At 38.4% G+C, this 25,131-nt stretch overlaps 2 protein-coding genes, 1 non-coding gene and 1 pseudogene across 6 annotated transcripts in view; 1 reads left to right on the top strand and 3 right to left on the bottom strand.

Annotated features, from left to right (window-relative positions):
- The window catches only part of LOC139187494 (putative disease resistance RPP13-like protein 1), a 54,886-nt gene extending 39,687 nt beyond the window's left edge, over positions 1-15,199 (bottom strand). Inside the window, exons 1-8 of one of the 4 annotated variants that reach the window (XM_070808265.1) lie at positions 10,992-15,199; positions 10,811-10,898; positions 9,890-10,084; positions 9,551-9,713; positions 9,009-9,131; positions 8,769-8,900; positions 8,224-8,625; positions 7,708-8,033 (exon numbers count right to left, since the gene is read on the bottom strand). In XM_070808265.1, the coding sequence (XP_070664366.1) occupies positions 11,041-15,003 (3,963 nt within the window). In that variant the 5' untranslated portion in view covers positions 15,004-15,199 and the 3' untranslated portion in view covers positions 7,708-8,033; positions 8,224-8,625; positions 8,769-8,900; ... (3 more) ...; positions 10,811-10,898; positions 10,992-11,040. Of the gene's footprint in view, positions 1-7,471; positions 8,034-8,223; positions 8,626-8,768; positions 9,132-9,467; positions 9,714-9,889; positions 10,090-10,810; positions 10,899-10,991 lie in introns of those variants that run through there. The other 3 variants (XM_070808263.1, XM_070808264.1, XM_070808266.1) reach the window with 3 other exon arrangements.
- Positions 5,978-7,512, top strand: LOC103412935 (receptor-like protein kinase FERONIA; annotated as a pseudogene).
- A 1,960-nt stretch (positions 15,200-17,159) lies between the features above and the next one.
- LOC114819458 (probable protein phosphatase 2C 25) lies at positions 17,160-19,277 on the bottom strand. The gene is made up of 4 exons (XM_029088210.2): positions 18,728-19,277; positions 17,950-18,288; positions 17,664-17,843; positions 17,160-17,550 (listed from the first exon to the last, which is right to left on the bottom strand). Exons 1-4 carry the CDS (start codon positions 19,175-19,177, stop codon positions 17,392-17,394), a joined length of 1,128 nt encoding a protein of 375 aa, XP_028944043.2. The 5' UTR covers positions 19,178-19,277; the 3' UTR covers positions 17,160-17,391.
- Positions 19,278-24,723: 5,446 nt separating this feature from the next.
- On the bottom strand, positions 24,724-24,863 carry LOC114819896 (small nucleolar RNA snoR136). Its single transcript, XR_003767194.1, has one exon. It is a non-coding gene; the product is annotated as a small nucleolar RNA snoR136 (small nucleolar RNA).
- Positions 24,864-25,131: the final 268 nt, after the last annotated feature.

Consider the following 25,131-nt stretch of genomic DNA (forward strand, 5'->3'; position numbering starts at 1 on the left):
GATCAATGACACAATTACTTACACGTACATTTTGAAAAGACATATATAGAAAAGAATCATGATCGTAACCAGTCTTATTTAGGATAGGAAATCACAATTTTGCCTAAGAATATATGTATAGGAGGGTCCACACTTATTAGACAAATGTTGAATAATTGCGGTACAAATAACATTATTCAAACGTAACACTATCTGTGCAACAATGAGTCCCACTTCGGGGTTATTGGAATTTCAAAAATAGTAAAAGAATTATATAAAGGTAACTTGAAAAATGAAATGAAGATTAGCATTACCATATTCTAAAGTTGAGGGCCTATATTTCGATTATTTACGATTTTGCCATTCCTCGGAAAGATGGTCTGATTTGGGTTGCCGCAGTTGGGCGGCATGTGGGCTTCGCACAGGGTTTTGGAGGCCTGTACTCAAAATGGCCCAAGGCCTGTAATCATCTATGTGAGTATCCGTACCAGAGGGTAAGCTTTTTGCTTTAGCACACACTATCTACCCATTTTTCATTTTTTTTCATGTACCATGGTACATTAGAAAAATATAATTTAGTGGTACGTTTTCCTTTTAGAGGATAGTTTGTATGGGGTACATTTCAATTTAACATTAATATTGTCTATACAAATTTCCGTCGTCTTCAGTCTTGACGAAAATGCACCTGCAAAACAATCAACACCTTTGATCAAAAACTTAAGCCTCATGCGTCCACAAGGGTGGGGGGTTAGGTCAACGGATCTCCAATGCCTAAGTTAGTTTATCTGAGAGAGTAAAGTGTTTAGGGCTTTTTTCAGGGTTAGCCAAAGCTCTCAAAATTTGGTAGAAATATGGAGTATTTATAGAGATAGGGCCGACCATAGTGTTTAATGGAGAGATATTCTCTAAATATTTCCAAGATATTAAATAGGAAATAATACATTGAGATAATGGTGTAATTATCCCCAATTGATTTAAATTAGGATTACTTACTTGATTGGAGTCAATCTTCAATTAGGAATGTATTAAAGATAGGATTTGGGTAATTAATCCTTATCTTTAATTCCTTGCCAAGGGCAGGTGAGTTGTGAGCAGTCGTACTCAGCTGCTAAGACCTCCAGGAATGTGAGTTGCGCGTGGGAGCATCTGAGAAGTCAGCCCATTTATTGAGGGCAATCTTGTCTTTCTTGAATAAAAGTCCACGTGTCGCCTCTAGAATTTTTGGAATTATTTTAGGTTCCACAAATGCCCTCACACCTACTGTGCTGCACACAGAAAAATGATAGTAGGTGCAGGAATCCCAAGCTGCTTAGGCTTGTAGAATTGTTTCCCAATTTGAACTTGATCTTCTTTTTTGATTTGGAGATAGACTTCTTCCAGGAAAAGGAAAATAATTGCCCCCAATACCTATTTAATTATGCCTTAAGCAGGGGATTAAATAAATTTGGAGAACAATCATTATTCCAACAAGGAAGAGAAGCCAGAGGAAATTTTTATTGCCCTCCCCTAGCGTTCTTCTTTTCTTGCCCTTGCAAATAGTCGTTTCTCGTTGTTGTTATTCTTTTTCTCTGTGCTGCACCAAGGTAAGAAAAACTTAAATTTTCTTCTTCTTGAATTTTTTGGGTCTTGGGACTTGAAAAATTGGCTTGGTGGGTGCCAAGAAGGTGTGAGTGGCGTGGCAGGGATGTCATGGGGCTGCAGGTGGTGCGGCAAGAAGGTTGGCTCGACTTGGCCGAGGTGTCAGCGGCGCTAGGGCGCTGAAAGGTTGGAACGGGCCGGACCTTGTGGGCTACTGGACAGGGGCCCGTGCAGTAGATAGGCCATAGAGAGGGAAAGTTCGGCTAGGGCTGGCTCTCCGTCTTTGGTGGCCTGGGTTGCATGACCCGACCTTGCTTCTTGGGGCGCCTAGCACGCGAGCAGAAAAGGGTGAGGAGACGTGGGCCTCCCCCCGCGTTGGGTCGACCTGCATGCAAGAGAGAGAGGGCCGAGAGGCTTTGGGCCTCGTTGGGCTATTTGGCGCGCGAGGAAGAGAGAGAGGAAGGAGGCACGAGCTTCCCCCCTATGTTGGGTTGAAACGGCTTGGGCCGTGGAATGTTGGGCGCGAAAGGGTTTGGGTTTATTTTCAAATGATTCAACTCATACCAGAACAACGAACCAGTTGGGTAGTGCTCCTGGCAAGGGCGCATAAGCAAAAAATTAACATACATATCAATTTTTTTAGATCTGAAAATTGAAAAACCCAAAGGCCCTGTTTGGTACTCTACTTGAATCCAACTTTTTAAACTAAAAAACAATTTTTAAGTTTTAGGCCTTAAAAAACTTGTTTGGTAGGACTATTTTCAAAAACTGAACTCAAAACTAAGTAAAAAATATAGTCTATTCTCTAAAAACATAAAAAGTGAGTTTTTAGAGTTTTTAAACTTAAACTCACTCATTTCTTTGCTCTCCCTCCTCCCCTCCCACTCCAAATCTATCTCTCTCTCTTTTCTCTCTCTCTTTCCTCTTTTTTTTTTTACCTTTTTCGTCTCTCCTCCAACCCGCTATCTTCTTTCTATTGGTTATTTCTCTCACTTATTTTCCTCTCTATCTCGTCTGATCATTTCCCTTCTTTCTCGTTCTTTCAATCATCTCTTACTTTCTTTCCTCCTCTCTCCTCTTTCTCCCTCTCTTGCGACCCTCTCTTTTTAGTTCTCTTTGTCCATTTTAAGTCGTAAGATTTAAAAATTTTAAATTGCAAACCAATCACATTTTTGAATCTTAAAGAAAATTGTTCTCAAGAAATGTTCTTAAAAAATGTTTTGAGAAATGATAAAATTTTCAAATAGGATACCAAACAGGCCCTAAAATTTTAATTAAAACACAAATTTGCAATCAATTGCAAAATTAGAGAGAAAAATAACCAGCTTCAATCAATTGAAAAAAAAAATTGGAAGAAAAAGCCGATTCAACTACACGAGAAGGGTTCAATCCAAACCCTCAAGTGGATACTCTATCCCTTCTTCACCCTTCGTAATCAGCGTTTGCATCATGTCTTGGCAAACACGCAAAGAAGACACGGAGTCCATACCACGCGTAACCTGCTTGCCCAATCCTTCCTGGTGAGGAACAGGCGCGAGCATTGCCGTTTGAACTCCAAAACGACGGGTGTGGAATTTGTTGTCCCCAAGAAGTCCGAATCAGAGGAAGGCAGAACAGTGAGAGAAGAAGAAGAAAAATTGCAAGAAAAATAGGATGAGGACGGGACAGAGAAGGAGGATGAAGAGAAAAGAACTTGGGATTCAGATTAGAGATCAAGCGATGCGGGATGGAGAGAGCAAACGATGAGGGACAGAGATAGCGAGAGAGGCGTGTTTTCTACCCGACTAAATAATACCGTGGTTTTGGGCGGTATAACTAAGTGGGTATCAACGGGATAAAAGGGGTGGGATCAGATTATTTAATCCGGTGACTATTTAGTACATAGAGACATCAAACATCCAACTTCGTATTATGTGTTATACATCGTACCAAATAAGACCACAGTATACTTAAGCTTGGCTCCAACTATTTTTTCGAACTCAAACTCAACTTTTGCAAGCCAAACTTAAAAAATAATAATTTTGGAAGTGAGAGTGGTTTTTAGAGTTAAAGACAATAATAATTTTGGAATATACACGTTGAAAATGATTTTTGGTGTATTGATAATTTTTTTTAATCTTATGAGGTCGAAATTGTCATTGCATATTAGAGTATATAAATAATTTCATAATTTTTGAAATGTCATATAAACTATACACATTTTTCAATATGGCATATAAACTAAATTTTAAGCAATTGTCATATTAACTTTCTGAAATCATTAATTTGTCATCTCATCTTAGCACCGTTAAGTTTTTCATCCAAAATACTTGCACATGCCTTGTTTCAGGGTTATTTTAGATGTTTGGCCTGATTTTCATTTCATTTTATGGTTTGCCATGAGAAATAACCTTGTAAAAACAAAGTAAGTTTGATATTTACCATTGTTTTAGAGGACTACTATACTTCATGAACATGTGATATATTTGACGATTATACTGTTGGAGAGAAACTTGATCAAAATTATATCATGTAATACAAGTTTCGTTTTTGTTTTAGAATAAAAATATTATTCCATTACATAATCATTTCATTTTTTGGTTTGTAGAAACCTAGATTGTTGTTTCGTTGAAAGCAACTTTTTAGAAGGAGAGTGGAGAGCTGAAATGTTCTAAATAACCTAAACACAAGTCATGTGCAAGGCACATGACCTACTTTTTTTTTATAGAAAACCTAATGGAGTTAAGGGCATATGACAAAATTTAAGATTTCAAAAAGTTGAAATGACAAATCGCTTAAAATTTTAGTACATATAACAAATTGATAAAAATGAAAACTAATGAAAAAGGCTTGAAAACTTTGAGTTTTAACGATAAAGACAAAATAAAGGGTAAAATGAATAGTAATGTGGACAGTAATGTGGGTTTTTCGTTAAAACTTCCTTGATAAAAACGTATTAGTTATTATGACATTTTAAAATTTTCTCCTAAACTTTAATGTGAAGTATATTCAACCTTATGTTGTATAACCATTTTTTTCTCGACATTTTCAAATTTTCAATAACTATGTATACCAGTTTTCATATTCAGCATTGGCGCACACGACATTATCCAAGTATCGAAGGCATCATTTGACTTATGCAGTTCAGCAAAACCCATTGGCTCAACCCTCAGAGCTGGCTCAGTAAACATCACTCTCACCTCCGCAGGCAACTGCTACTACATCCAGTGGCGAAGCTAGAAATTGACGGGGGAGGGGTGAAGTTAGGTAGTGTCTACGAATTGCTTCATGATAATTAGGTGGATAATCAAGCATTCAACGTCTATGTCCAAGGTATGCAAGAAGATTAACCAATATTACTCAGTGGTCTCACTTTGTTGTGAACTACTTGGAATACTTGAATGAGGACTTCTTGGAATATTTGAAGGAGGATGAGGACCACTTGGAATATTTGAAGGAGAAGGACTACCTGAAATGTTTGAAGGAGGATTTAAGCATTGTTTCTTATAGTATCGTTCAATTACGTAACTGTAAAATGGAGAGAAAAAAAATTCTTACACTCTTAATCCTAGAGTAGACTATACTAATATGCATAATAATTAATCCAACTAACAATTCAATTAAGCTATACCAATAAGCGTACAAATTATTCAATGAATAAATATTCAATTCAACTAATCATATGAATAATTGTATACATTATGTAATAATTCAATTAATTAATCAATAATCAAGAATTCAAATTTTAATTTTCACCCTAAAAAATAATTTTAATTTCATATCAATAATCATAGAATCAGATCAATAATCAATAACCATATTAGTGCAAAAATAACATTACAAATTACAAAGACTAAATATGTCCCCAACGAAATTTCATACTAAAAAATGCGTCATGATAGATTTATTGTCAACTAGAGCAAAAACATCCGTATATGATTGAAACCATCCAATATTGAAATTGAACTATTTGATCTATGGACACTGGAGATGAGACTAGTGTTGTGCTGGTAGGTGGCCTTCGGTGGGGTGGGGTGGGGATAAGGAATGGTTCTCTGTTTCAAATTTGAACCGTTTTGTTTTTGTTTTTTCAAAAAATAAAAATAAAAATCGTGAAAACTATATATTAAAAAAGTGCACCAAACGCACTGTTTTACTAAAGGGTGTTTTCAAACCCGAGCCCTAGGTAAAACACACCGTTTTACTTAAATGATAAATAGTCTTCTTCTTCCTTCTTCTAATTTGCAGAACACCAGAACTCTGCAGCCCCGCTCCTCTTATCCTCCACCTTGTGCCCAGACGGGGTGGTCCTCGGAGGTCCTTATAGCATATTATTTGGACTTTTGGGTGGTCCCAGGACCACCCAGGTCCCTTAATAGATCTGCCCCTGACTGAACCAGTGGGTTTTCCGACGAGGGGAGGGGCGGACCCAGAAATCCAGTCCTGTTTTCCGACGAGGGGAGTGGCGGCTACCACTCCTCGCCCTCATGTGGCTTCGCCACTGACTACATCTACAGTTTTGGCCTAAATTGCCAGTCAGGCATGAAGCTAGCCATCATCGTATCTGGTGCTTCCCCACGATCCTTACTGTTAAGAACTCTGTTCCTCGTCATTGGTGTAGTTTTCGGCATACTTGTTATGTCTGACCTCCTATGATTTTTAATTTTCCGGCGACGACGAAAAGTCAAGTCCTTTGGCTCCAACCATGGGAAGACAAAGTCAACAAAGAACCTCGAGTCACCTTTACTGCTTTATCTGTGTCGTTATTTTTCGTTGGCTAAGATTAAAGCCAGCACCCAAAACTTCAATGATACTTTCATTATTGGTGTTGGCGGGTTTGGCAATGTGTACAAAGCATACATTGACGGCAGTGCCACTCCTGTTGCTATCAAACAGCTAAGACCCGAGTCATCACAAGGGGCCCGCAAGTTCAAGACGGAGATCGAGCTGCTCTCCCAACTCCGCCACCGCCATTTGGTTTCACTCATTGGTTACTGTGCCGTTAAAGGTGAGATGATCTTGGTTTAGGATTACATGGCATGCAGCATTCTCGGTGACCATCTGTATCGTACAGGTAACTCTAAACCTCTTCCTTGGGAACAACGGCTTCAAATTTGTATTGATGTTGCGCAAGGGTTACATTACCTTCACAGCGGTGCCAAAGGCTCCATTATTCATCGCGATGTGAAGAGCATAAACATTTTATTGGAAAAATGGTGGCCAAGGCATCGGATTTCGGGTTGTCAAAAAATGGGCACGACTAGCATGTCCAAAACGCACATCAGCACGGTGGTGAAAGGGAGTTTCGGGTATCTAAACCCGGAGTACTACAAACGTCAACAGTTGACTGAGAAGTCCGATGTGTACTCATTTGGGGTGGTTTTATGGGAGGTATTGTGTGCGAGGCCAGTTCTAATGCATAAGGTGGAGGCTAGGGCAATCAGCCTCGCTGAGTGGGCCAAGAGTTGTCATGGAGACGGGACACTTGATCAAATCATTGAACCAAATGTGAAAGGTAAGATTGAAGTCGAGTGCTTGAACAAATTTCGTTGACATTGCTATAAGTTGCTTACATGATAAAGGAATCAAACGACCATCGATGAATGATGTTGTGAGGGGGCTTGAGTTGGCATTGCAGCTTCATCAAAAGAGCATTGGAAGTCAGGGCGACAATGGGGCTGCCTTTGTCAATGACTGCGGTGATGACAAATATTCCGAACAATGTATATATGTGACAATCTTCTTTGAGATCAACGATACATATGAAAGATGATGAGCAACATTTTACAAAGTGCAAGCAATATTCTGGAAACAATATCTCAAAATGTATATGTTGTATGCTTTTCGGTGACACTCCAGATTCAACATCAACAACAATGGAACTGAGATCCTCAAAATGTATATTAACTGAATGCTGCAACCACAAGCCAGCAAAGAAAGGAAGTATGAAACTATATTGTCAATTGACTTTTGAAATACATAAAGGTCGTACCCAGTGCACAAGGCTCCCGCTTTACGCAGGGTCTGGGAGAGGTGAATGTCGGCTAGCCTTACCCCCATTTATGGAGAGGCTGCTCCCAAGTCTCGAACCCGAGACCTACCGCTCATGGGCGAAGGCACTTGCCATCGCACCAAGTGCGACCTCTATTTTTGAAATACATACACGAAATATTTCAGAATTTGATGTTTTGAATCACATTACAAAGACTACAATGGGAAAATCGACTTTAACCACTGTAACATGTTACAAAAATGAAATAGAAAATATTCAGAACAAGCAAGACTTTTCAAAGAAAATGAGAGGTAAAGAAAGCTTAGTTAACTTAGCACAGCTTGTAATTTTTTAACCTTTCCCTTTCTCCTCCATGCGACGATTGTTCTTGTAGAAAAACGAAATGTTATATATAGTGGTCATTTAACCCTCCTCTCCTCTGGCAATGATTGGCAAACTTGGGAAGCTTGCGTACGAAAAGCTCTCCAAGAGAAGCCATCGTGTCCTGCAAAAAAAAAAAAAAAAAAAAAACAGAACTTAAGACTTAAGATTCGCAGAATGACAGTCTAATGTCTGCCTATCGATGATCTACAAAGTATTTGAACAATATGCATGCTATGTTTCTCATATTTATTTATTTATTCTTTATTTTTATATTTGTGCAACCATGAAAGTTAATTGGATGCAAAATATACCTGACTTCGAATGGCGGCAAACCCTCTTCTGGAAGGCATTGGAAACTGTCACACCCCCAAATATATAACTTTTGACGAGAAGTGAGGTTTTGAAGTAGACCTTCTCCTGGCAAATACTCCAGACCTGGGCAGCTTTCAGTTCATAGCTCTTGAAGAGAAGTGAGGTGTCGAAGTCCCTTTCTGTCCATTGATTCCAAGTAGTTTGGACAGATCACAAGTGCTTAAATTGTTTCATGGCTATTCTAATGTCCTCGCCTGCAAAACCGGGTGCTCCATTTTATGACTGACTTGTGTTGTTGGAATTTGAACAAGTGAAGTATGTGGAAGCAGCATTGCATCATAAAGATGTCGGGTCTGTGCAGCTGTGCTACTTCGTGTCACCTTTAGGCAAGCCTTTGTACCCTGTGGTGGAGAAAAGCATCTCACTGTATTAAAAAATGGAGAACATTCAACCACATGAACTTTTATTTCACACCTTGTTCGCTAAATTTTATGTTGATGATGAAGAAAAAGAACGAAAGGAAAAGAAAAGTGAGAAAGCACACCTCCACATCTTCTGCTAAAAGATCTAATTACGTGCGGCTTTCCATTTTTGCTGCGAATTTATGGCCAGGTTTACAAGAGCATAACATATCTCCGCAAGCTTGATGGTCCCTGAATAAAGAAAATGAGACAACCTGCCAACGCAGAAGGAGGGAAGTACAGATGCGAGTTTGTGCCACCCATATTAGGCTTCTGTAGTTCAAAAATCAACATTTCGAGTCCTCCTGTAATTAGAGGTTTACCTCCATCTGTTTTCACACACTCCTACTACATATGAAATTTTGAAATGCCTGCTTCTTGTGATAGCTATTCAACATGGATGCCATCTCGGATGCTTTTGCCTTACATATCAGCTCAACAAACTCCTAAATACAGAGATGAAAGTAAAATTCAATGGGCACATTGATGATAAAGAATGAACAAAACTAACTATTACGGTTTCAAATAGATCCAATTATTGTTGCTTCGTAAATTAATTCTCTCTAAGAAGTCTATGATTTGTAAATTATATTAACATGATTTTTTTTTTAAATGGTATGCAAACTACATAAAACAGGGATACTGTGAAGGAACAAAACTGAAACATATATTCAGTTAAAATTTGTTAAAACGAAGCATCATATCCTCTGCATAAGATGGTCCATGGTAAGAGAGAATGTAAAATAAAGCTCATCTGCAGTATTCAACTAAAGGTCTATTACCAGTTCACATTTGTAAAGAAAAGCATAGATACACCAACTTGAAGATGATAATGGCATTGAAAGAAGATGAGATAGCAGGCCACCGTATTCAAACCATGCCCATATGACAAAGAAATATATCATCCCGGGGTTCCATCATCTTCCTTTAGAGGTGCATCATTTTCAAGCCAAAAATGCTTAGTAAATTGATGTGAGCTAACATCCGTCGCCTCAGACAATCGCCTCTTAAGTTCCACAATAAGGATTCTGCAGTAATGACGCCACCATATTCAAACCAAATAAGTCAGTGCATCACATATATAGGTGAATTACGAATTTTTGTTTGTAAAGAAACTCATCCGCACCAACATAAAAGCCACCATATTCAAACGAAATCAGAATGATTAAAAAATAAAAATAAAATCGTCCTAAGGGTTACCTACATGATATCTCTTGCACCAGCGTGAAGATCACTAGGACATCAGAAGAAAACCAGAAAAGCATGCCACGGCTGTTTACTCATGCCAGACAGGCCTAGTAATTGATGCAAGCTAGCATCTGTTCCCTTGGGTAATTCTACCTTACAGTTCTACACCACAGTTAGCTCGCTGCCACATCCACAAAGGCCATAAATGAGTCTGTCCTGGCACATTGTATTAACAGATACTTAGGATTGATTTTACAAAAGTCTTGATAACTAATGCTGATTCACGCAACCAAGAAATGGTAAAAAGAATACAGAACAGTTGAATAATGCATCAATAATACACATGAGCTACTGAGAAACTAATCTGCAACTTTGATTCTCAAAACTTTCAATAACATTTCTTCTTTTTCTCTGCCCCTCCCTCCCCACTCACTCTCTCTCTCTCTCTCTCATCAACAAGTTTATGTTGGAGATAAATAGAAAGAATGAAACGAAAAGAAACATCAGAAAACACACATTGAAATATTTAACTGCACACATCTTTACATTTGTCAGCTACGATTATATGAGCATAAAGTATCTACGCAAGCATCAAGCTGGTAACTGAATAAAGAAAACGAGACAGCCTGCCAATGGAGAAGGAGGAAAACGTGGATGCAAGTTTGTGCCCCCTATGTCGAAAGCATGCTTTCAATAAGAAATGAATGAAATCCGAAACCGGAATGCGAATGCAGAGACGTGACATATTCCAAAAGTTCTTGGTAAAAAAATTGTGAGTTTTCGAAGTACCATATATTCTGTAAGTGACGCCAGGGATAAGGCTAGAGATTAAATAAGAGCAAACAATACTTGACAACGAAAATGCAGAGATGAGAAACAAATTGCAATATTTGTAATTTCTGAAACGTTAATACATTATTCGGTTATGAAAGAGTACCTAAACATGTTGCACTTTTGATGCTTACTTTGCTGGATTGATCCTCTTCATACCATCCCAAAATGTTGATCAATATGTGTCTTCTTTGCTGCAAAGAAAAAATTGATCAATATGCTATGATTCTTATTTCTATTATGTCTTTTATTTTTCAAACTATTGAAGTTAATTAGATGCAAAATACCTGAGAGTCAAATGCCGAAAAGCACAACTTTGTATGAGAGAGACAGAGCTCATATGATGACTTCGTCGTTTATCCGTATGCAAGGAATGTGAGATATCTTGGCCCAATCTTCTCCCGTCTTATCCTCATACCTTTTCTCCAGGGCGGAACAAGAGTAGATCTCCAGGCAAGAAAGAGATGGCGGCAAACCGTTTTCTGGCAGGAATTGGAGTTTTGGACAGTCAGAAATTCGTAGCTTTTGAAGAGAAGTGAGGTGTAGAAGTCCCTCTGTTGGAAGGAATTCCAGACTTGGGCAACGAGAAATATTTAGAAATTGAAGAGAAGTGAGGTGTTGAAGTCCCTCTCGTGGCAGGAATTCCAGACTTGGGCAATCTTCAATACTTAGCCAATGAAGAGAAGCAAAGTGTCGAAGTACTTTTACATCCACCACCGATTTCAGACTTGATAATCCAATGATGAGGAGACCGTTAAGAGTAGTAGGGAGCAGGAGCTGTTCCTTGAGCAACGGTGCCCAGATCTCGCCAGCAATTTCAAAATGTTTAAGGGAGACAAGTCCTTGTAATCCCCACTCCACCGAAGGCTTCACTTTGTCGCAACGTCTAACATCAAAATATTGCAGGTTGGGAGGCAAACCCCCTTGTGCAAATGATACAAGATTTGGAAGATTCGAGATATGCAATCGTTCAAGGGCGGTGAGGGTGCGAATTCGTTCGGGGAACGACTTCAAATTCATGCACGTCCAGACCTTCAATTCTCTCAAGTTGGGAGTGGGCAATCCTCCGTCCGGGAAAGACGCCAGATTTGGACAGTTGCAGATTTGGAGTTGATTGAGATGGCTTAGGTTCTGATCAACTCCTTCAATAGAAAAGGATTCCAGATTCTCACAGCCATCAATTTCAAGAGTTGAAAGTTTGGGGAAAACGCCCAACGGGAAGGACCTCACTGAATGAAAACTATCGTATATAAACAAGGACTCAAGTGACGTCAATTCGGCCATCATCTCATGAGATAAGAACTCTAATGACGACACGGTTGGGCAATCCCTGAAAGTCAATCTTCGAAGATATTTCATTTTGGGCAGGCACTGTATTGCATCAAAATTAGAAATTCTCAGTGTGGACAAGAACTTCTTCTCTACTCTCTCTATTAATGGTAACAGACCTGGGCATCCACCAATCTCTATTTCCAATGAATTCTGTAAGTAGTCCATGTTAATACTGGCCCATTCATCATGCAGATGCAGATATTCACACCTATACACCCTAAGTGTTTTCAAGCATGGAAGATGATTGGGCAAGTACCCTCTCAGCTTCTTACAGTAACTTATTCTCAGCACCTCGAGACAAGGAAAGTCTGAACATTGACCTTCACTTGGACTCGGTAGCCAATCCTCCCACTCTGGCATCTCCTTAAACTCTAGCATCTTCAGAGACCGAAAGGGCTGAATTACAGAAGCTCCATTAAGATCACCATAGAATTCATCACCAACTTTCGTAACAAAATTCATCCTTTCGATGCGTAGCTCTTTAAGAGTGGGCAGCTGCCCAAAACTTGGCAAGGACAAACAATACTTACAATCACTGATACACATGAACTGTATGTTCGAGAAGGAATTAGAGCTTCCTAACCAATTTGGGAAGCTGAACCCTCCATAGAATCTGATAGTCAGTTTCTCCAAATTTGCAGAAGGTTGGAGCTTGTCAAGCACATCTCTCTCCTTTTGGGAATCATCGGCTTCCTCCACACCCCATGCCAACTCTAAGTCCTTGAGTTCTTTCTTATCCTTCAAATTGGCTTCCAATGCATCCACAACATGAACTCCATTGTGCAGCTTTGAAATACAAAGTCTTCCTTGAAGATGCTGCAACTCCCTTAATTCTCCAATGCTAGACCCGGTAGATTTCCCCACAACGAAATCAGTTAATGTTCTCAAACTTTTTAGTCTTCCAATTTCCACTGGCATCACTTGTATTTTTGTTCCCCAGACATCGAGGTAATGCAAACTACTCAATTCCCTCATATCTGCTGGTAATTTAGTAAGGGAGCTGCAACCTGCCAACGTTAACTTCCGTAAATTTATCAATTTTGTCATGTCTGCTGGCAGTTCAATGAGAGCATGACAATATGACAACAGCAACGTCTGCAAATTGTAGAGAGTGCAAACTGCACCAGGTAAGCTTACAATTGCCGTCCCGGAGAGATCCAGGTAGCGCAGGTGAATGAGACTGCCCACAGAATCAGGTACTTCAGAAAAATTTCCATAATGTGACAATGATAAAACCCGTAAACGTTTCAGGGATGGCAACAAATCATGTAGAAACTTTTTACTTATGTGGAAGAACGAGCCATATAATGAGATAGGTAGGAAGGTCCGCAGACACTTAGCCCCATTTAATGGCTCAAATTTTTTAGCAGCATCAATTTCTCCCCTATCATATGACAAATGACGAAGTCTTTCAACTTCTTGTGATTCCCTCTCTTCCAACCTGAGAAAAAATCCCCTAGACATGAACTGACCCAAGTCGTTAAGAAGATCATGCATTGTGAAACCATCCTCCCCTGATTTTTGAAGTAGCGATCGTGATACCAGCTCATCGAAGTAACTTCTAGCCGTCTCTTCCATTCTTTGCCCGTTAAAACCTTGTGGAATTAAACCTTCTGCCATCCAAAGTAGAACCATATCTTCCTTCTTGAACTCATAGTCTTTTGGAAAAATTGAACAATAAACAAAACATCGTTTCAACGGAGCAGGGAGATAATGATAGCTCAACCCTAGGGCTGGAAGGATATCACTTTTATCATAAGGTAGCTCCCAAAGACTACTACTTAATAATTTATTCCATTCCTCGAAGTCTCTCTGGCCACGTAATAGACCCCCGAGTGTTTCTGCCGCTAAAGGCAAACCATTGCACTTGCGTGCAATTTTCTTGCCAATATCTTCCAAAGTTGGATGTGCATTGTGGTTTTCGTTTCCAAACGCATGTTTTGAAAGTAACATCCAACAATCTTCATGCGACAAAGGCTTCAAGTGTTGAATGGGGACATTTTTCATGAGAGATGCGACATTTTCACTTCGTGTTGTTACGATGACTTTACTTCCGCTTGCCCCGGAAGTAAAAGGAGTTTGGAGGCACTTCCAATCAATATATTTCTCATTCCAAAGATCATCCAACACAAATAAGAATTTCTTTCCCTTCAGTTGTTCTCTAAGTTCAACTTGAAGCATATTCAAATCTGTCATCTTACAAGGTTCTGAAGTGACCGACTCGAGAAGAGTTTTAGTCACCCTAATAGCATCATAATCTTCTGAAACACATGTCCAAGATCTAAGGGTAAAGTGCTCTTTCACCTTATCATCATTGTAAAGGGCTCGAGCAAGGGTCGTCTTGCCAACCCCGCCCATACCAACAATGGTGATGATAGATACATCATCCTCGCTTGCATCATCAGAGAACAAGACTTTTGATAAATTTTCTTTATCTCCGTCTCTTCCATATACACAAGGTTCATGAATCAAGCAAGTTGTTGGAGTTCTATGTGAACCCTTCCTCGCAACATCTCCCGTCAGACCAAGGGCAACCTTCTGTTGCACAAAGCCATCCAGCCTTTGTAATAACCCTTCTATCTCAACATTCATGCTTCGATAAAAATTACTACGAGAAGGAGAGATGAGGTTCCACACCTTGTTGGTTAATTTGTCGGTTTGACCTTCACCTTCCACCTTGCATCGCAAAGCTTCAGTGTCGATCTCATCCAGCAAGTCCTCCGCATCCAAGACAGCATGTTTGACCTCGTCGAGCCATTTTCTCACAGTAAGGTTTGAAATTTGCTTCTCTTCCGCATCATCGAGGACTGCAGAAAGGGTGAGCAGCGTCATATTCAGTTTCAGGAGAAGCCGTTCATCCAGCTTCTTCTGCCGGAACAAGTCACGGAAGTCGGTTGAAACAATTCTGTCACACAACACCTGGATGGAAGCGGAGAGAAAAGCCTCTCCAATCAAAGCAGCAGCCATTTTTTCTCTTGGTTGCTTAGTTTGCTAGTAGCTCGATGGAGAAGAAAGGCTTTTGAGATTGTAATTATTGATGCATCCCAATTCGTAAAGAACATGTGATTGGTCAGTTGACCAAAAAAGAACCTGTGATTCGTCTGTTGACCATAAAAGAACTTGTGGTCTGTAAGACTGTAATTAGTCTTTTGGTTCAAAAGTTGTCCCGTGGATCCAGATCTGGATCTTTTTATTGGTAGCCTACAACATCGTGGCCGTTGATTCAAAGTGGATGCAAATCGTGCGGCCATTAAATTTTTAATTTACACATACAGCGAGGCGTTGCTTAATGGTTTCCAGCTGGTGCTTCTCGTGAAAAACGACGCGCTCTTTTCTGGGAGAGTGGCACTGTAGCATCACATGACAATGCCAAATGATGGTACAGAACATGTGAAATTGTGAGATAATAAAAAGATAAGATAAATGTTTGGGGGATTTTTTTAAAATTGAAACTTTTCTATCTTTTTTTGTCATTTTATAATTTAATATTAATTTTCATGTTTTTATAAATTGTTAATGAAATTGATCCATTATATCAAGATGATTTTTTAAATTGAAAATCGATTAATGTAATATTTGAAAATGATTGTCGTTAATTAATATAGTCATTCCATTATAATTCTGTTAAAAATTATGTTATATACTGATTTGTTACATAAATAGGTCTCACAAATTTAATTTAATAATGCTATATAATTTAAATTTTGAAATTAAAAAGTTATAATAAAAAATAACCTTTTAAGGTCAAAATTAAAATTAAAAAAAAAATCTCCCGTCATCTTCGTCAAGATGGCTTGGAAGATGGCTTGGCTGCCATGGCAGCCCCTATCCGGGTGGCTCGATTTTTGGCACTCGATCCATTCAAACATAATCGGTGCAATTTATTCAAACTTGGATGAAGATGTTTTTTTCCATCTTGAAGAACAACTCTCGTGATTTTGGGTATTCGGTGGAATGATGCATTCGTAGAACTCATAGTATTTTTTGGACATACGAGTCCAAACACCTTCACATGTTTGAGAACTCACCCTCACACTATCTTCTGAGACCCACCTATAAGCCCAACAAAGAGCTTATCTTCCTTTCGAGTCCATGCCCTACCTTTCAATGCAGATCCGGCCATTTGAAAATTATTGAAAAAAATTGAAGCAAAGATTGTTGAAAGAGGTAAGAAATGATGTAGGAGAGAAATGGTGTAAGATGGTATAGGATTGTGAAAATAATGTGAGAAGTGATGAAGGAATGACTTAGGTATTTATAGGAAAAAAAAATAGGATTTTTTTAATATTATTTTTTTTAAATTTGTCCGGAAAAAAAATAATTCAAACCCAACGGTCAACTGATATCAGCTAGCCGTTGGATTCAAATGTTTGGCCCGGTTCGAGGTTGGCTGGCTGGCTAGCTGGGTTGGGCTAGCTGGTTGGCCCATTTCTCTTTTTTTGGCCCAATGGGACCCACGAGCCCTTTAGCCTAGCCCTCGGTTGGAGATGATTTTCGTGTCATTTCAAGCTATTTTCGGCCCTATGGTCCTCTAGCCGGATCAGTTGGAGATGGCCTAAGAGACTTATAGAAAGATTAGGGAGGTGGGGATGGGTGAGAAGGGGAGGGTGGTGGATGGTGATGGTTTGAGTGGACTTGGTGTGGTTTGGGTGAACTTTGGTTGAGGCTGGTACATTATGGTGGAGACTCAGTCTGGGCTCGAGTAGGCAAGTGTAGAGTGGACTTAGCGTGATTTACTGACACCATCATTTTACGAATTTCAAATGAAATATTGACAACAAACCGCTCAAACATTTTCAAATCAAATATTGACGACAAACCGATAAAAAATTAACCACGTATCTAGAGAGGTTCTTAGAAAGACTTTGAGGACAAAATGCAGCATCAACTAAGACACAAAAAAATGATAAATGATGGAATCATAGGGACGAGGTTTAGAAGCCTTAGGTGTTGACTCAATTCCGGAACATATTCTCAAATCCTAACACATCCCACAAAAAATTAAACACAAAGACAAAGTCTTACGCACAACGCATGTTGATTTCAAGTTTTCAACCGTCGACGTCGTATACCGAATCAAGGGGAGAAGAGGTCAGAGAGTTTGTAACATTCTAATGCGTAAATTATTCTAAAAGAAAGGAATTAATCAACATCTTGAACTAAGTCAAGTTCTACAAAGAATTAAAGAATAGGGCTGCAACAATTATACAAGTCAATGACTAAGCTCGATCTACCTTCTATGGGCGTTAAAAAACTTGCAGCTACGATGTGTTAAATAATTTAGCATAGATATGGCTACTACGAAGTCCAAACACGTTGATCTTTCTGATGTACCACCTCTCGTTAAGCCGAAAATCATAAGTAAGGTCTCAATTGGACTACCATCACGCTAATGTCGTCCCAAGAGCCGCGTGATTTGGATAGTTCTATTAGCTTTTTGCAAGCCACCAAAGGTTGCCCGTCAGCGCCTAAGCATGAAGGACGAACAACATCCACTGCTTCTTGGTTGCTAACCTGAAACCAAAGAAATAAATCCAATTTAGTTGATGGGGACTAATTTGATCCAAATAGTATGTATGGAACTCGATTGATTCAAAAGCAAAATCATGACAAGGGGATTAATATACCTTATCCCATAATCCATCTGAGGCCATGATTATGAACTCGTGTTCGGGTTTGATTCTGAGTACTTTGGTCTCTGGGTCTGGAATTACATATTGTTTAAGGTGCCTATCTCCGATTCCTCTGGATACAGCTAGAGACCCCTGAATTCTCCAAACACCACGGCATAAATCGACATATCCACCCTACAAAAGCAAATTCACCGTAACTATCAATCCCAATTCGAATAAGGTTTTATCTGAAGTAACCATAATGTATAACAATTTGGTAGAGAAAAACTCAAATGCTAACCAAGTTCTCAATTCTGGCTTTCTCGTCTTCCCTTGATGGCCGATGATCAGATGTGAGGGCCTCAGCAGCACCTCCACTGCTCAAGACAGCACGACAATCGCCAGCATTGGACACAACCAAGTTACCGTTCCTGATCAAAGCCGTCAAAGAGCATGATCCACCACGAAAATCCTCTTTAAGAAACTCAGAGTCCGTATTCAGATAACCATGCTTAATTGCCTCCTCAATTTCATCATCACCCCTCCTCGCAACTTCATCTAAAATGTTCTTTGACAAGTTCTCTGCTGCAAACTCGGCAGCTTTTACACCTCCATGCCCATCAAATATACCAAAAATCGCCTGCAGAAATAAGGTTTCAGCATTTCAAATTCCAATTATCAAACCGCTAATTCGACTAACTACAATCAGTAGAGTCGTAAAACATGAAGCACCATTCTGCTTTAACAGATCAAAATATTCTATATATTCCCCAAATTCCTAACATAGAATTCAAATTCCACCATTTCAGAAAAGGGTTTAAAATTCTCCATCATTTCAGATGATAGAACAACTAATAACATAGAATTTTAATTAAAAATTAAAAATTAAAAATTAAACTAAATTTGTTATAGTTTATATGAAAACCCCAACCTGATTTCTCACAATTCTGCACAAAGCTTTCAAATTTCCCAAAATTATACATAAAGCATTCGAATTTCTCAAAATTCAGCTCAATAACTAAAACAAATTAATCCCAATTAAAAAAATTAAGAAAAAAAGAGAGCAACTTTAGAATTACCTGTTTGGAATCACCTTCAAGATTAAGACTAGCTGAGTAGCGATCCTCCAAAGCCTCTCTCCTCCCTCTCTTGCAACACACGTGGTAGTACCCTTCTCTATCTTCCTCCATCACATCTCTCCAACCGGCCGTCGTCGGCGTCGGCGGAGCAGTCCCAAATCCCGAGGATACCACCGGAATACAAAGCTTCGCCGGCCTCTTCCTCTTCAGCTGCGTCACTGGAGACCCCGGACCCGAACACGACAACCCGCTCGGCGGATTCGGGATCCGAATCCGAAACGGCGACGACGGAGACGAACACGAAGCCAATCCTGACGGCGATAAGGCCGACGGCGGCGGAGGTAAAGTTAGGGTTTCTGGGGCCGGAGAGATCATGGAGGATTTGTTGCAGAACAGAGACGACGGCGGAGAAAACATCGGCGAGTTAGCAACTGCGACGGAGCACGACATGTTTACCCTTTTCGGTTTTATTTTTCCGATACCAAAGCCAGTTTGTGCTTCTTTTTTTTCTTCCTTTTCCGATTTTTCTGCGTTTGTTTGGATTTAAAATTTTCGTTGAAGAGAATTTTGAATATATAAAGGTGGCTCCTCGGGGTGGGGTCCACGCATTATTCCGTGTTTGTGGGGCCCCTAATGGGCTGTTTTTAAACAGTGTTTTGACCAGTTATATGGGGCACTAGTTCTAGAATGTCGATTTTGCCCCTCTTTGGATTTGCTTTGACTTCGGTCGTTGCTTGAGATTAAAGTTTTGGTTATTCAACAATTTCATCTTATTTTAAGAGGTGTGTTAGCCACACACCCCAAATTACTTCTCACATACCTTGTTAATTTCTATTCGTTGATCTTTTTCAATTCATCTGATCCGATGGCCGAAAATTAGAAGGGTGTGTGAGAAATAAAATGGAGTGTGTGGAAAGTAAAATGGGGTATGTGGATATTACATCCTTATTTTAATTGGAATTTCCTTTGTTCCATTTTGGACAAACATGCATTTTATGGAGTTTTGGTGGACGTCTACGAACTCCTTGTAAATATTAAGTGAATTCTCTATGCTATTTCGCGAGAAGACTGAATTTGTTAAAGCTTAAAAGTTATTATTAATCATGTTCAACGTTTGTTAACATGTTATCTTAGTCATGGTTATTAACTTATCTAGAATTATTTAAGTTTCTTTTTAATAGGTAACCCAATCACTCATTAAATCATGGTATTGGAGTCTGGTTAATCATGCTTTCCTCTTTCTTTGTTTTCTCTAGAATTTATACATATATGTAAAACCAATGAATTAGCACTATAATCAGTATACACATTTTCTTCATCATCTTTTACTCTGGCGGGGGAGTGCATGATTAATGTTTTGTAGATCTGATAATAGTTGGTTAGCTCCATTCCGTGAATTACAATACATTGGGAACAATTCAGGCTCCAAGTTCGTTCCATTGATCGTTCTATCTTTCTTTCGGTGACAATCACTTATTTTCAATGTTAAAAATAATTATTTCTTTTTATCTCAACATGTTTATTCGTTTTGAAAGTTAAAACTAATATTATCTAAGCAAATTATGGTTCTAGATTTTTAGATGAAACAGTCTCGAAACCCAACCAATTTGAATATATCCAAGTCAATTCCAATTCGGTTTCTAGACCCAAAAAAAAATCCAAAGCATTTTTCTTCAAGATTATTATTGTTATAGTTTGGTTATGTTTGTCTTATTTTACAAGCCTTTTACCGTTCAGTTGGAGTGCTTTAGTACGCAGGGGCAAATCCGTCCAATGAAACAATACCGGCCCCACCCCCCTTGTAAGTCGGATAACTCTAAAAATGGAGAAGATAATTAAGGTGTCAAACACGTTAATTAATTTCAATACGGTGTTGGACTACTTACTAACTAAGCTAACTTAATGACGCCATTCAAAGTGTGGGCCCCCGCGCCCTCTCTCCCCTGATTGGTGGTTCGATGAGCTTCTGCGAAGTTACCGTTGCAAAGAAGGTCGTCGTCGTTTGGTGATGCTACTGTCGTTTGTGGGGAGGAGCTGACTCGGAAATGACTGGGAAATGACCGTTGGGAAACTGGGTGCGTTTACTAACGGTCAACATGTAAAACTTTGAAATTCCGGTTTTGCGGTTGTTTTCGTGTGAAATTTTGAAACTGTGCCACTTCGTAGTTTGAAATTTTGAATGTTGCCATATTTGTATGCCAATTGAATTGCTAAACGTATGATTTTGTTCTAAACTAGAATAAGAACAAATTTATAACTGTGATCGACCACAAGATAAAGAAGCTAATTAAATTGTTAAACGTATGATTTTGTTCTAAAAACTCTATTCTCTATTTATTTTAAGCTTAAAATGTCACTTTCGTTCTCTCACGCCAAATTCTAGACTATAACAAGAACAAATTTATCACTGCGATCGACCACAAGATAAAGAAGTTGATTGAATTGTTAAACGTATGATTTTGTTCTAAAAACTCTCTTCTCTAATTATTTTAAGCTCAAAATGTCACTTTCGTTGAATTCACATCTCCCACGCCCAATTCTAGACTAGAACAAGAACAAATTTATCACTGCGATCGACTACAAGATAAAGAAGCTGATTGAATTGTTAAACGTATGATTTTGTTCTAAAAACTCTCTTCTCTAATTATTTTAAGCTCAAAAAGTCACTTTCGTTGAATTCACATCTCCCACGCCCAATTCTATACTAGAATAAGAACAAATTTATCACTGCGATCAACCACAAGATAAAGAAGCCGATTGAAGCAAGCATTAGTAGTATGTTATTTTATGTTCCCTTGATCGTCTTCTTCTTTTTGAAGATGATAAGTGATCATTAATCAAACAAAACCAAGAACATCGTCGGTCAGGAATACAATTCCACAACTATGAATGTAACATAAAGATAATATATAACGTGTTCGACATAATCACATCTAACCAAATGAAAAGATAACGCTCATAATCCTTAGCCGAGTGCATAAACCGCAAAATCACCATCTAACATTTGAACAATTGTCAATGAAGATCAGAGGTTGACTCTCCTCGTCGAAGGGAGATATTGACCACTACCGATAACAGGAGGAGAAAATAGCACCTGATTTGATGTCGATGATTCTATTACGTTGGAGTTTCAATTTGAAGTGGTAAATTATGATTTTAACTTATGATCTATTCCAAATTTTTGTTTGATTTTGATGAATTGTGCGAGTTTTTTCATTTGATTTAAAAAGTGATATAGAGGAGTGCAATCTGATTTTGTTTAGTTTAACCTTTTGATTCGATTTGACACAGGAATTTACAATTTACACTTACATTTTAACATTAGATGTCGACCTAGTTTGGGAGTGAGGTGCTTAAAAAAAAAAGCACACATGAAAAAAAACTGTGAGGGTTTTAGGTGTTTGGTAAACTGAAAAAAAAGAGCTTATTTTGGAAGCTGCTGTGAGAATAAGCTGAAATCAAAGGAAAAAGTTGAAGCTGCTATTTGCAGCTTTGGAAAACTGGCTTTTTTTCAAAGCACACGGAGCTACAGTGCTTCTTTAATGAAAATACCCACTATTAGACTGTTTTTTTTTTCCAAAAGCGCTTTTACAAAAAAGTTTACCAAACACTCTGCTGATTTATTTCACAGCCGCTTATTCTCACAGCAGCTTTTTTTCAAAGCACATCAATACCAAACCAGCCCGTCAACTTACTCATAATAAGGCCACAACTTCGTATTGGGCTCACTATAACGATACAGTTGTTCGTGCATTTATTTGTCGAACTTGAGACTAGGGGCGGATCAACCTTGGGACAGGGTGGGTCGTCTAGTCCCTTCCCAAGCTCAGAAATTCTTCGTAAAAAAGTTGTGCTACCCTTTGAAAATTTTAGATGCCCTTGATATCTGTCATACAACTGCTCGATGAATTATCTCTATTAACACTGGACAAGGTAGCTGCTAGCCTTATACCATATGTTGTCATATGTCGACGGGCGTGCAATATGACTTGACACTTCAGGCTCGATGAAATGCCAATTTGCATGCTACTACATTCATAAACAATTCTTGGATAGATTAAGACATTCTCCAGGTAAATAAGGGTTGAATTTGTGACATTATTGGGTAAATCAATTAGAGCAACTCTAAGGAGGGTGTAGTCAAACTAAGATTTTAAAGGATTTTAAAAGACTTTGAAATCAGAGTGTAGTCAATTAGGATTTTAAATGAGAATTTTAAAACACTTTGAAATCATGGTATAGTCAAGGTAGGATTTGACAGGATTTAAAAGAATACATCCAAATCTAAGTGTAGTCAATTAACATTTTAAAAGTGTGCATACAAATATGTTGATATTCAAAATGTCATAGATTTTGAAGGATTCTTATAAGTGAGAGATTTTATACATAACAAAGGCAATAAAGAATCTCACCTCCACCCCTAGGATTTCTATTTAAGCTTTCTCACAACTTGACTTCTCTCTTTCACCACGCCCTACTTTTTCCTTTCCTTTCAATGCTATGCATGGCAGCCATTGGCTGCCATTCGCTGTACCCTCCATATTCTTTCAAATTAGAGGGTTTTTTTTACAAAAATTAGGTGTCTTTTGTTGAACAAAGTTTTGATTTGATAAATTACTTCCAAGAATGTAAATTCAGGAAATGATCTCTGTGCAAGATTAAACAAGAGCATAAAGGACTATATAACCAAGAGGAAGACTAATTGTAATGGTTTTACTAGGCAAATGCTATTGCTATCCGACACCAGCAAACTGAGAGTTATCTTAATAAACATTTGTACCGTTCAAACATCTCTTACTAAGCCGTAAATAATCTAGAGAATACAATGTTGAATTTTATAAATGTGACATCAAGGATAAATCTAGACAGTGACATATACATGTGAAGACTGAGAAATTGGGGGAGGTGACTAAGCAATTGAAATCAAATTGAATACACAAAATAAAGACTTAGAAAATAGTCAGTCAATTGTTAACTTTCTGTGATTTACCCCCAGCAGCTTGCTGGTGTTTCCCCTGGAGCAATCACAACAAACCGGTCCTTGCACTTGCAAATTATAACTGACCAAATCATAGTGAAAAATTTTAATTCGTGCAAAGAAAATTCGTTGTCATGAAACGTATACCTCGAAGTAATTTTGAGCTAATAAAATTCTTCTATATTATCATTTTCTCCCGTGTTTTCACCAGCCATTTTTTCTCTGACATATTCTTATGGTATGTTCTTTTCTTATCCTAATTATCCTAACCGCACCCAAATCAAAATGCTTCATATGGGTATGGTTAATCTCACAAAACAAGCTCGTCTCCTCACTGATGAACTAAATATTAACGGACCAAGGCTGTATCATTCGAGTTAAGCCCTAGCCCGGTTGAAATGAACCCACATCAACACAAAACTATACCTCAATTCAAATGAGAAATCCATGAAAAAAATCCATATGAATGTATAGAAATCCATATAAGCTCGCCCAAATCCATATAAGATTATAAAATCTATTAAAATTCTTTAAAATCTTCTGAAATCCAAATTGACAAAACATGTCCGTTTTCTCAACCAAAGCCCGTGCCTGTTTTGGGTAAATGGAGGCCCCAAGAGCACCTAAAACTAACCTTTTTACCCCTTCCTCTTGAAGCCCAAGAGAATGGAGTAATTCATCTCTTTGGAGCTTTTTTTGCGTTTTACTTTTATTTACAAACTTTTACCAGTGGTTTGTGATATTATTTTCAGTATATTTTCTTCTACAATTTTACAAAAAGCACCAGGTGCTTGTCAATTTTTGTGCAATTTAGTTATTTACCCCTAAATTAAAATCAATATTCATAAAAGCACTCAAATTCTGGGCTTTTTTTTCTTCTTCTTCTGGGCATTTGCAGTTCCAGTTCCTAATACAAAAGAGCAACTTGTAAGGATTGAAACAGATCAATTTCTTTCGACAGATACAAATTAAAACGAAATAAAATATTGAACGAAAATGAAAGGGAAGTGGGGGGATTGAATTTAGTTCTCCGACGTCCAAATACCACACAGAAATTGCGGCATTAGATAGCGAGGAGAACATCTTTCTCGGCTCATCTCAAAATTAACACGCACCCAATCAAATTTAAGTGCATGCTCATACGAAATTCAAAGCCTTTCCCTTTTTTTTTAATTAAGAAAAATACCCAATAAATCACAAAAAGAATCAAAACCCAAGAAAAAGGATTGAATTTATGAAGTGGGTTATTTGAAATGTAGCTGCTTCAGCGTTCTGAATCTCCCAAAAGTAGCAGACTTGATGGGGATAATTAAAAAAAGACCGAAGCAACACGATCGATTTTGCTTCAAGGGAACGAGTCGATTTGGGAATTGAAAATCCGCAATGACCAGATAGTGAAGCACACAAATATTTCATATCACATCGG

This window comes from Malus domestica, chromosome 11, assembly GCF_042453785.1.
Source record: "Malus domestica chromosome 11, GDT2T_hap1".
NCBI classification, from domain to species: domain Eukaryota; kingdom Viridiplantae; phylum Streptophyta; class Magnoliopsida; order Rosales; family Rosaceae; genus Malus; species Malus domestica.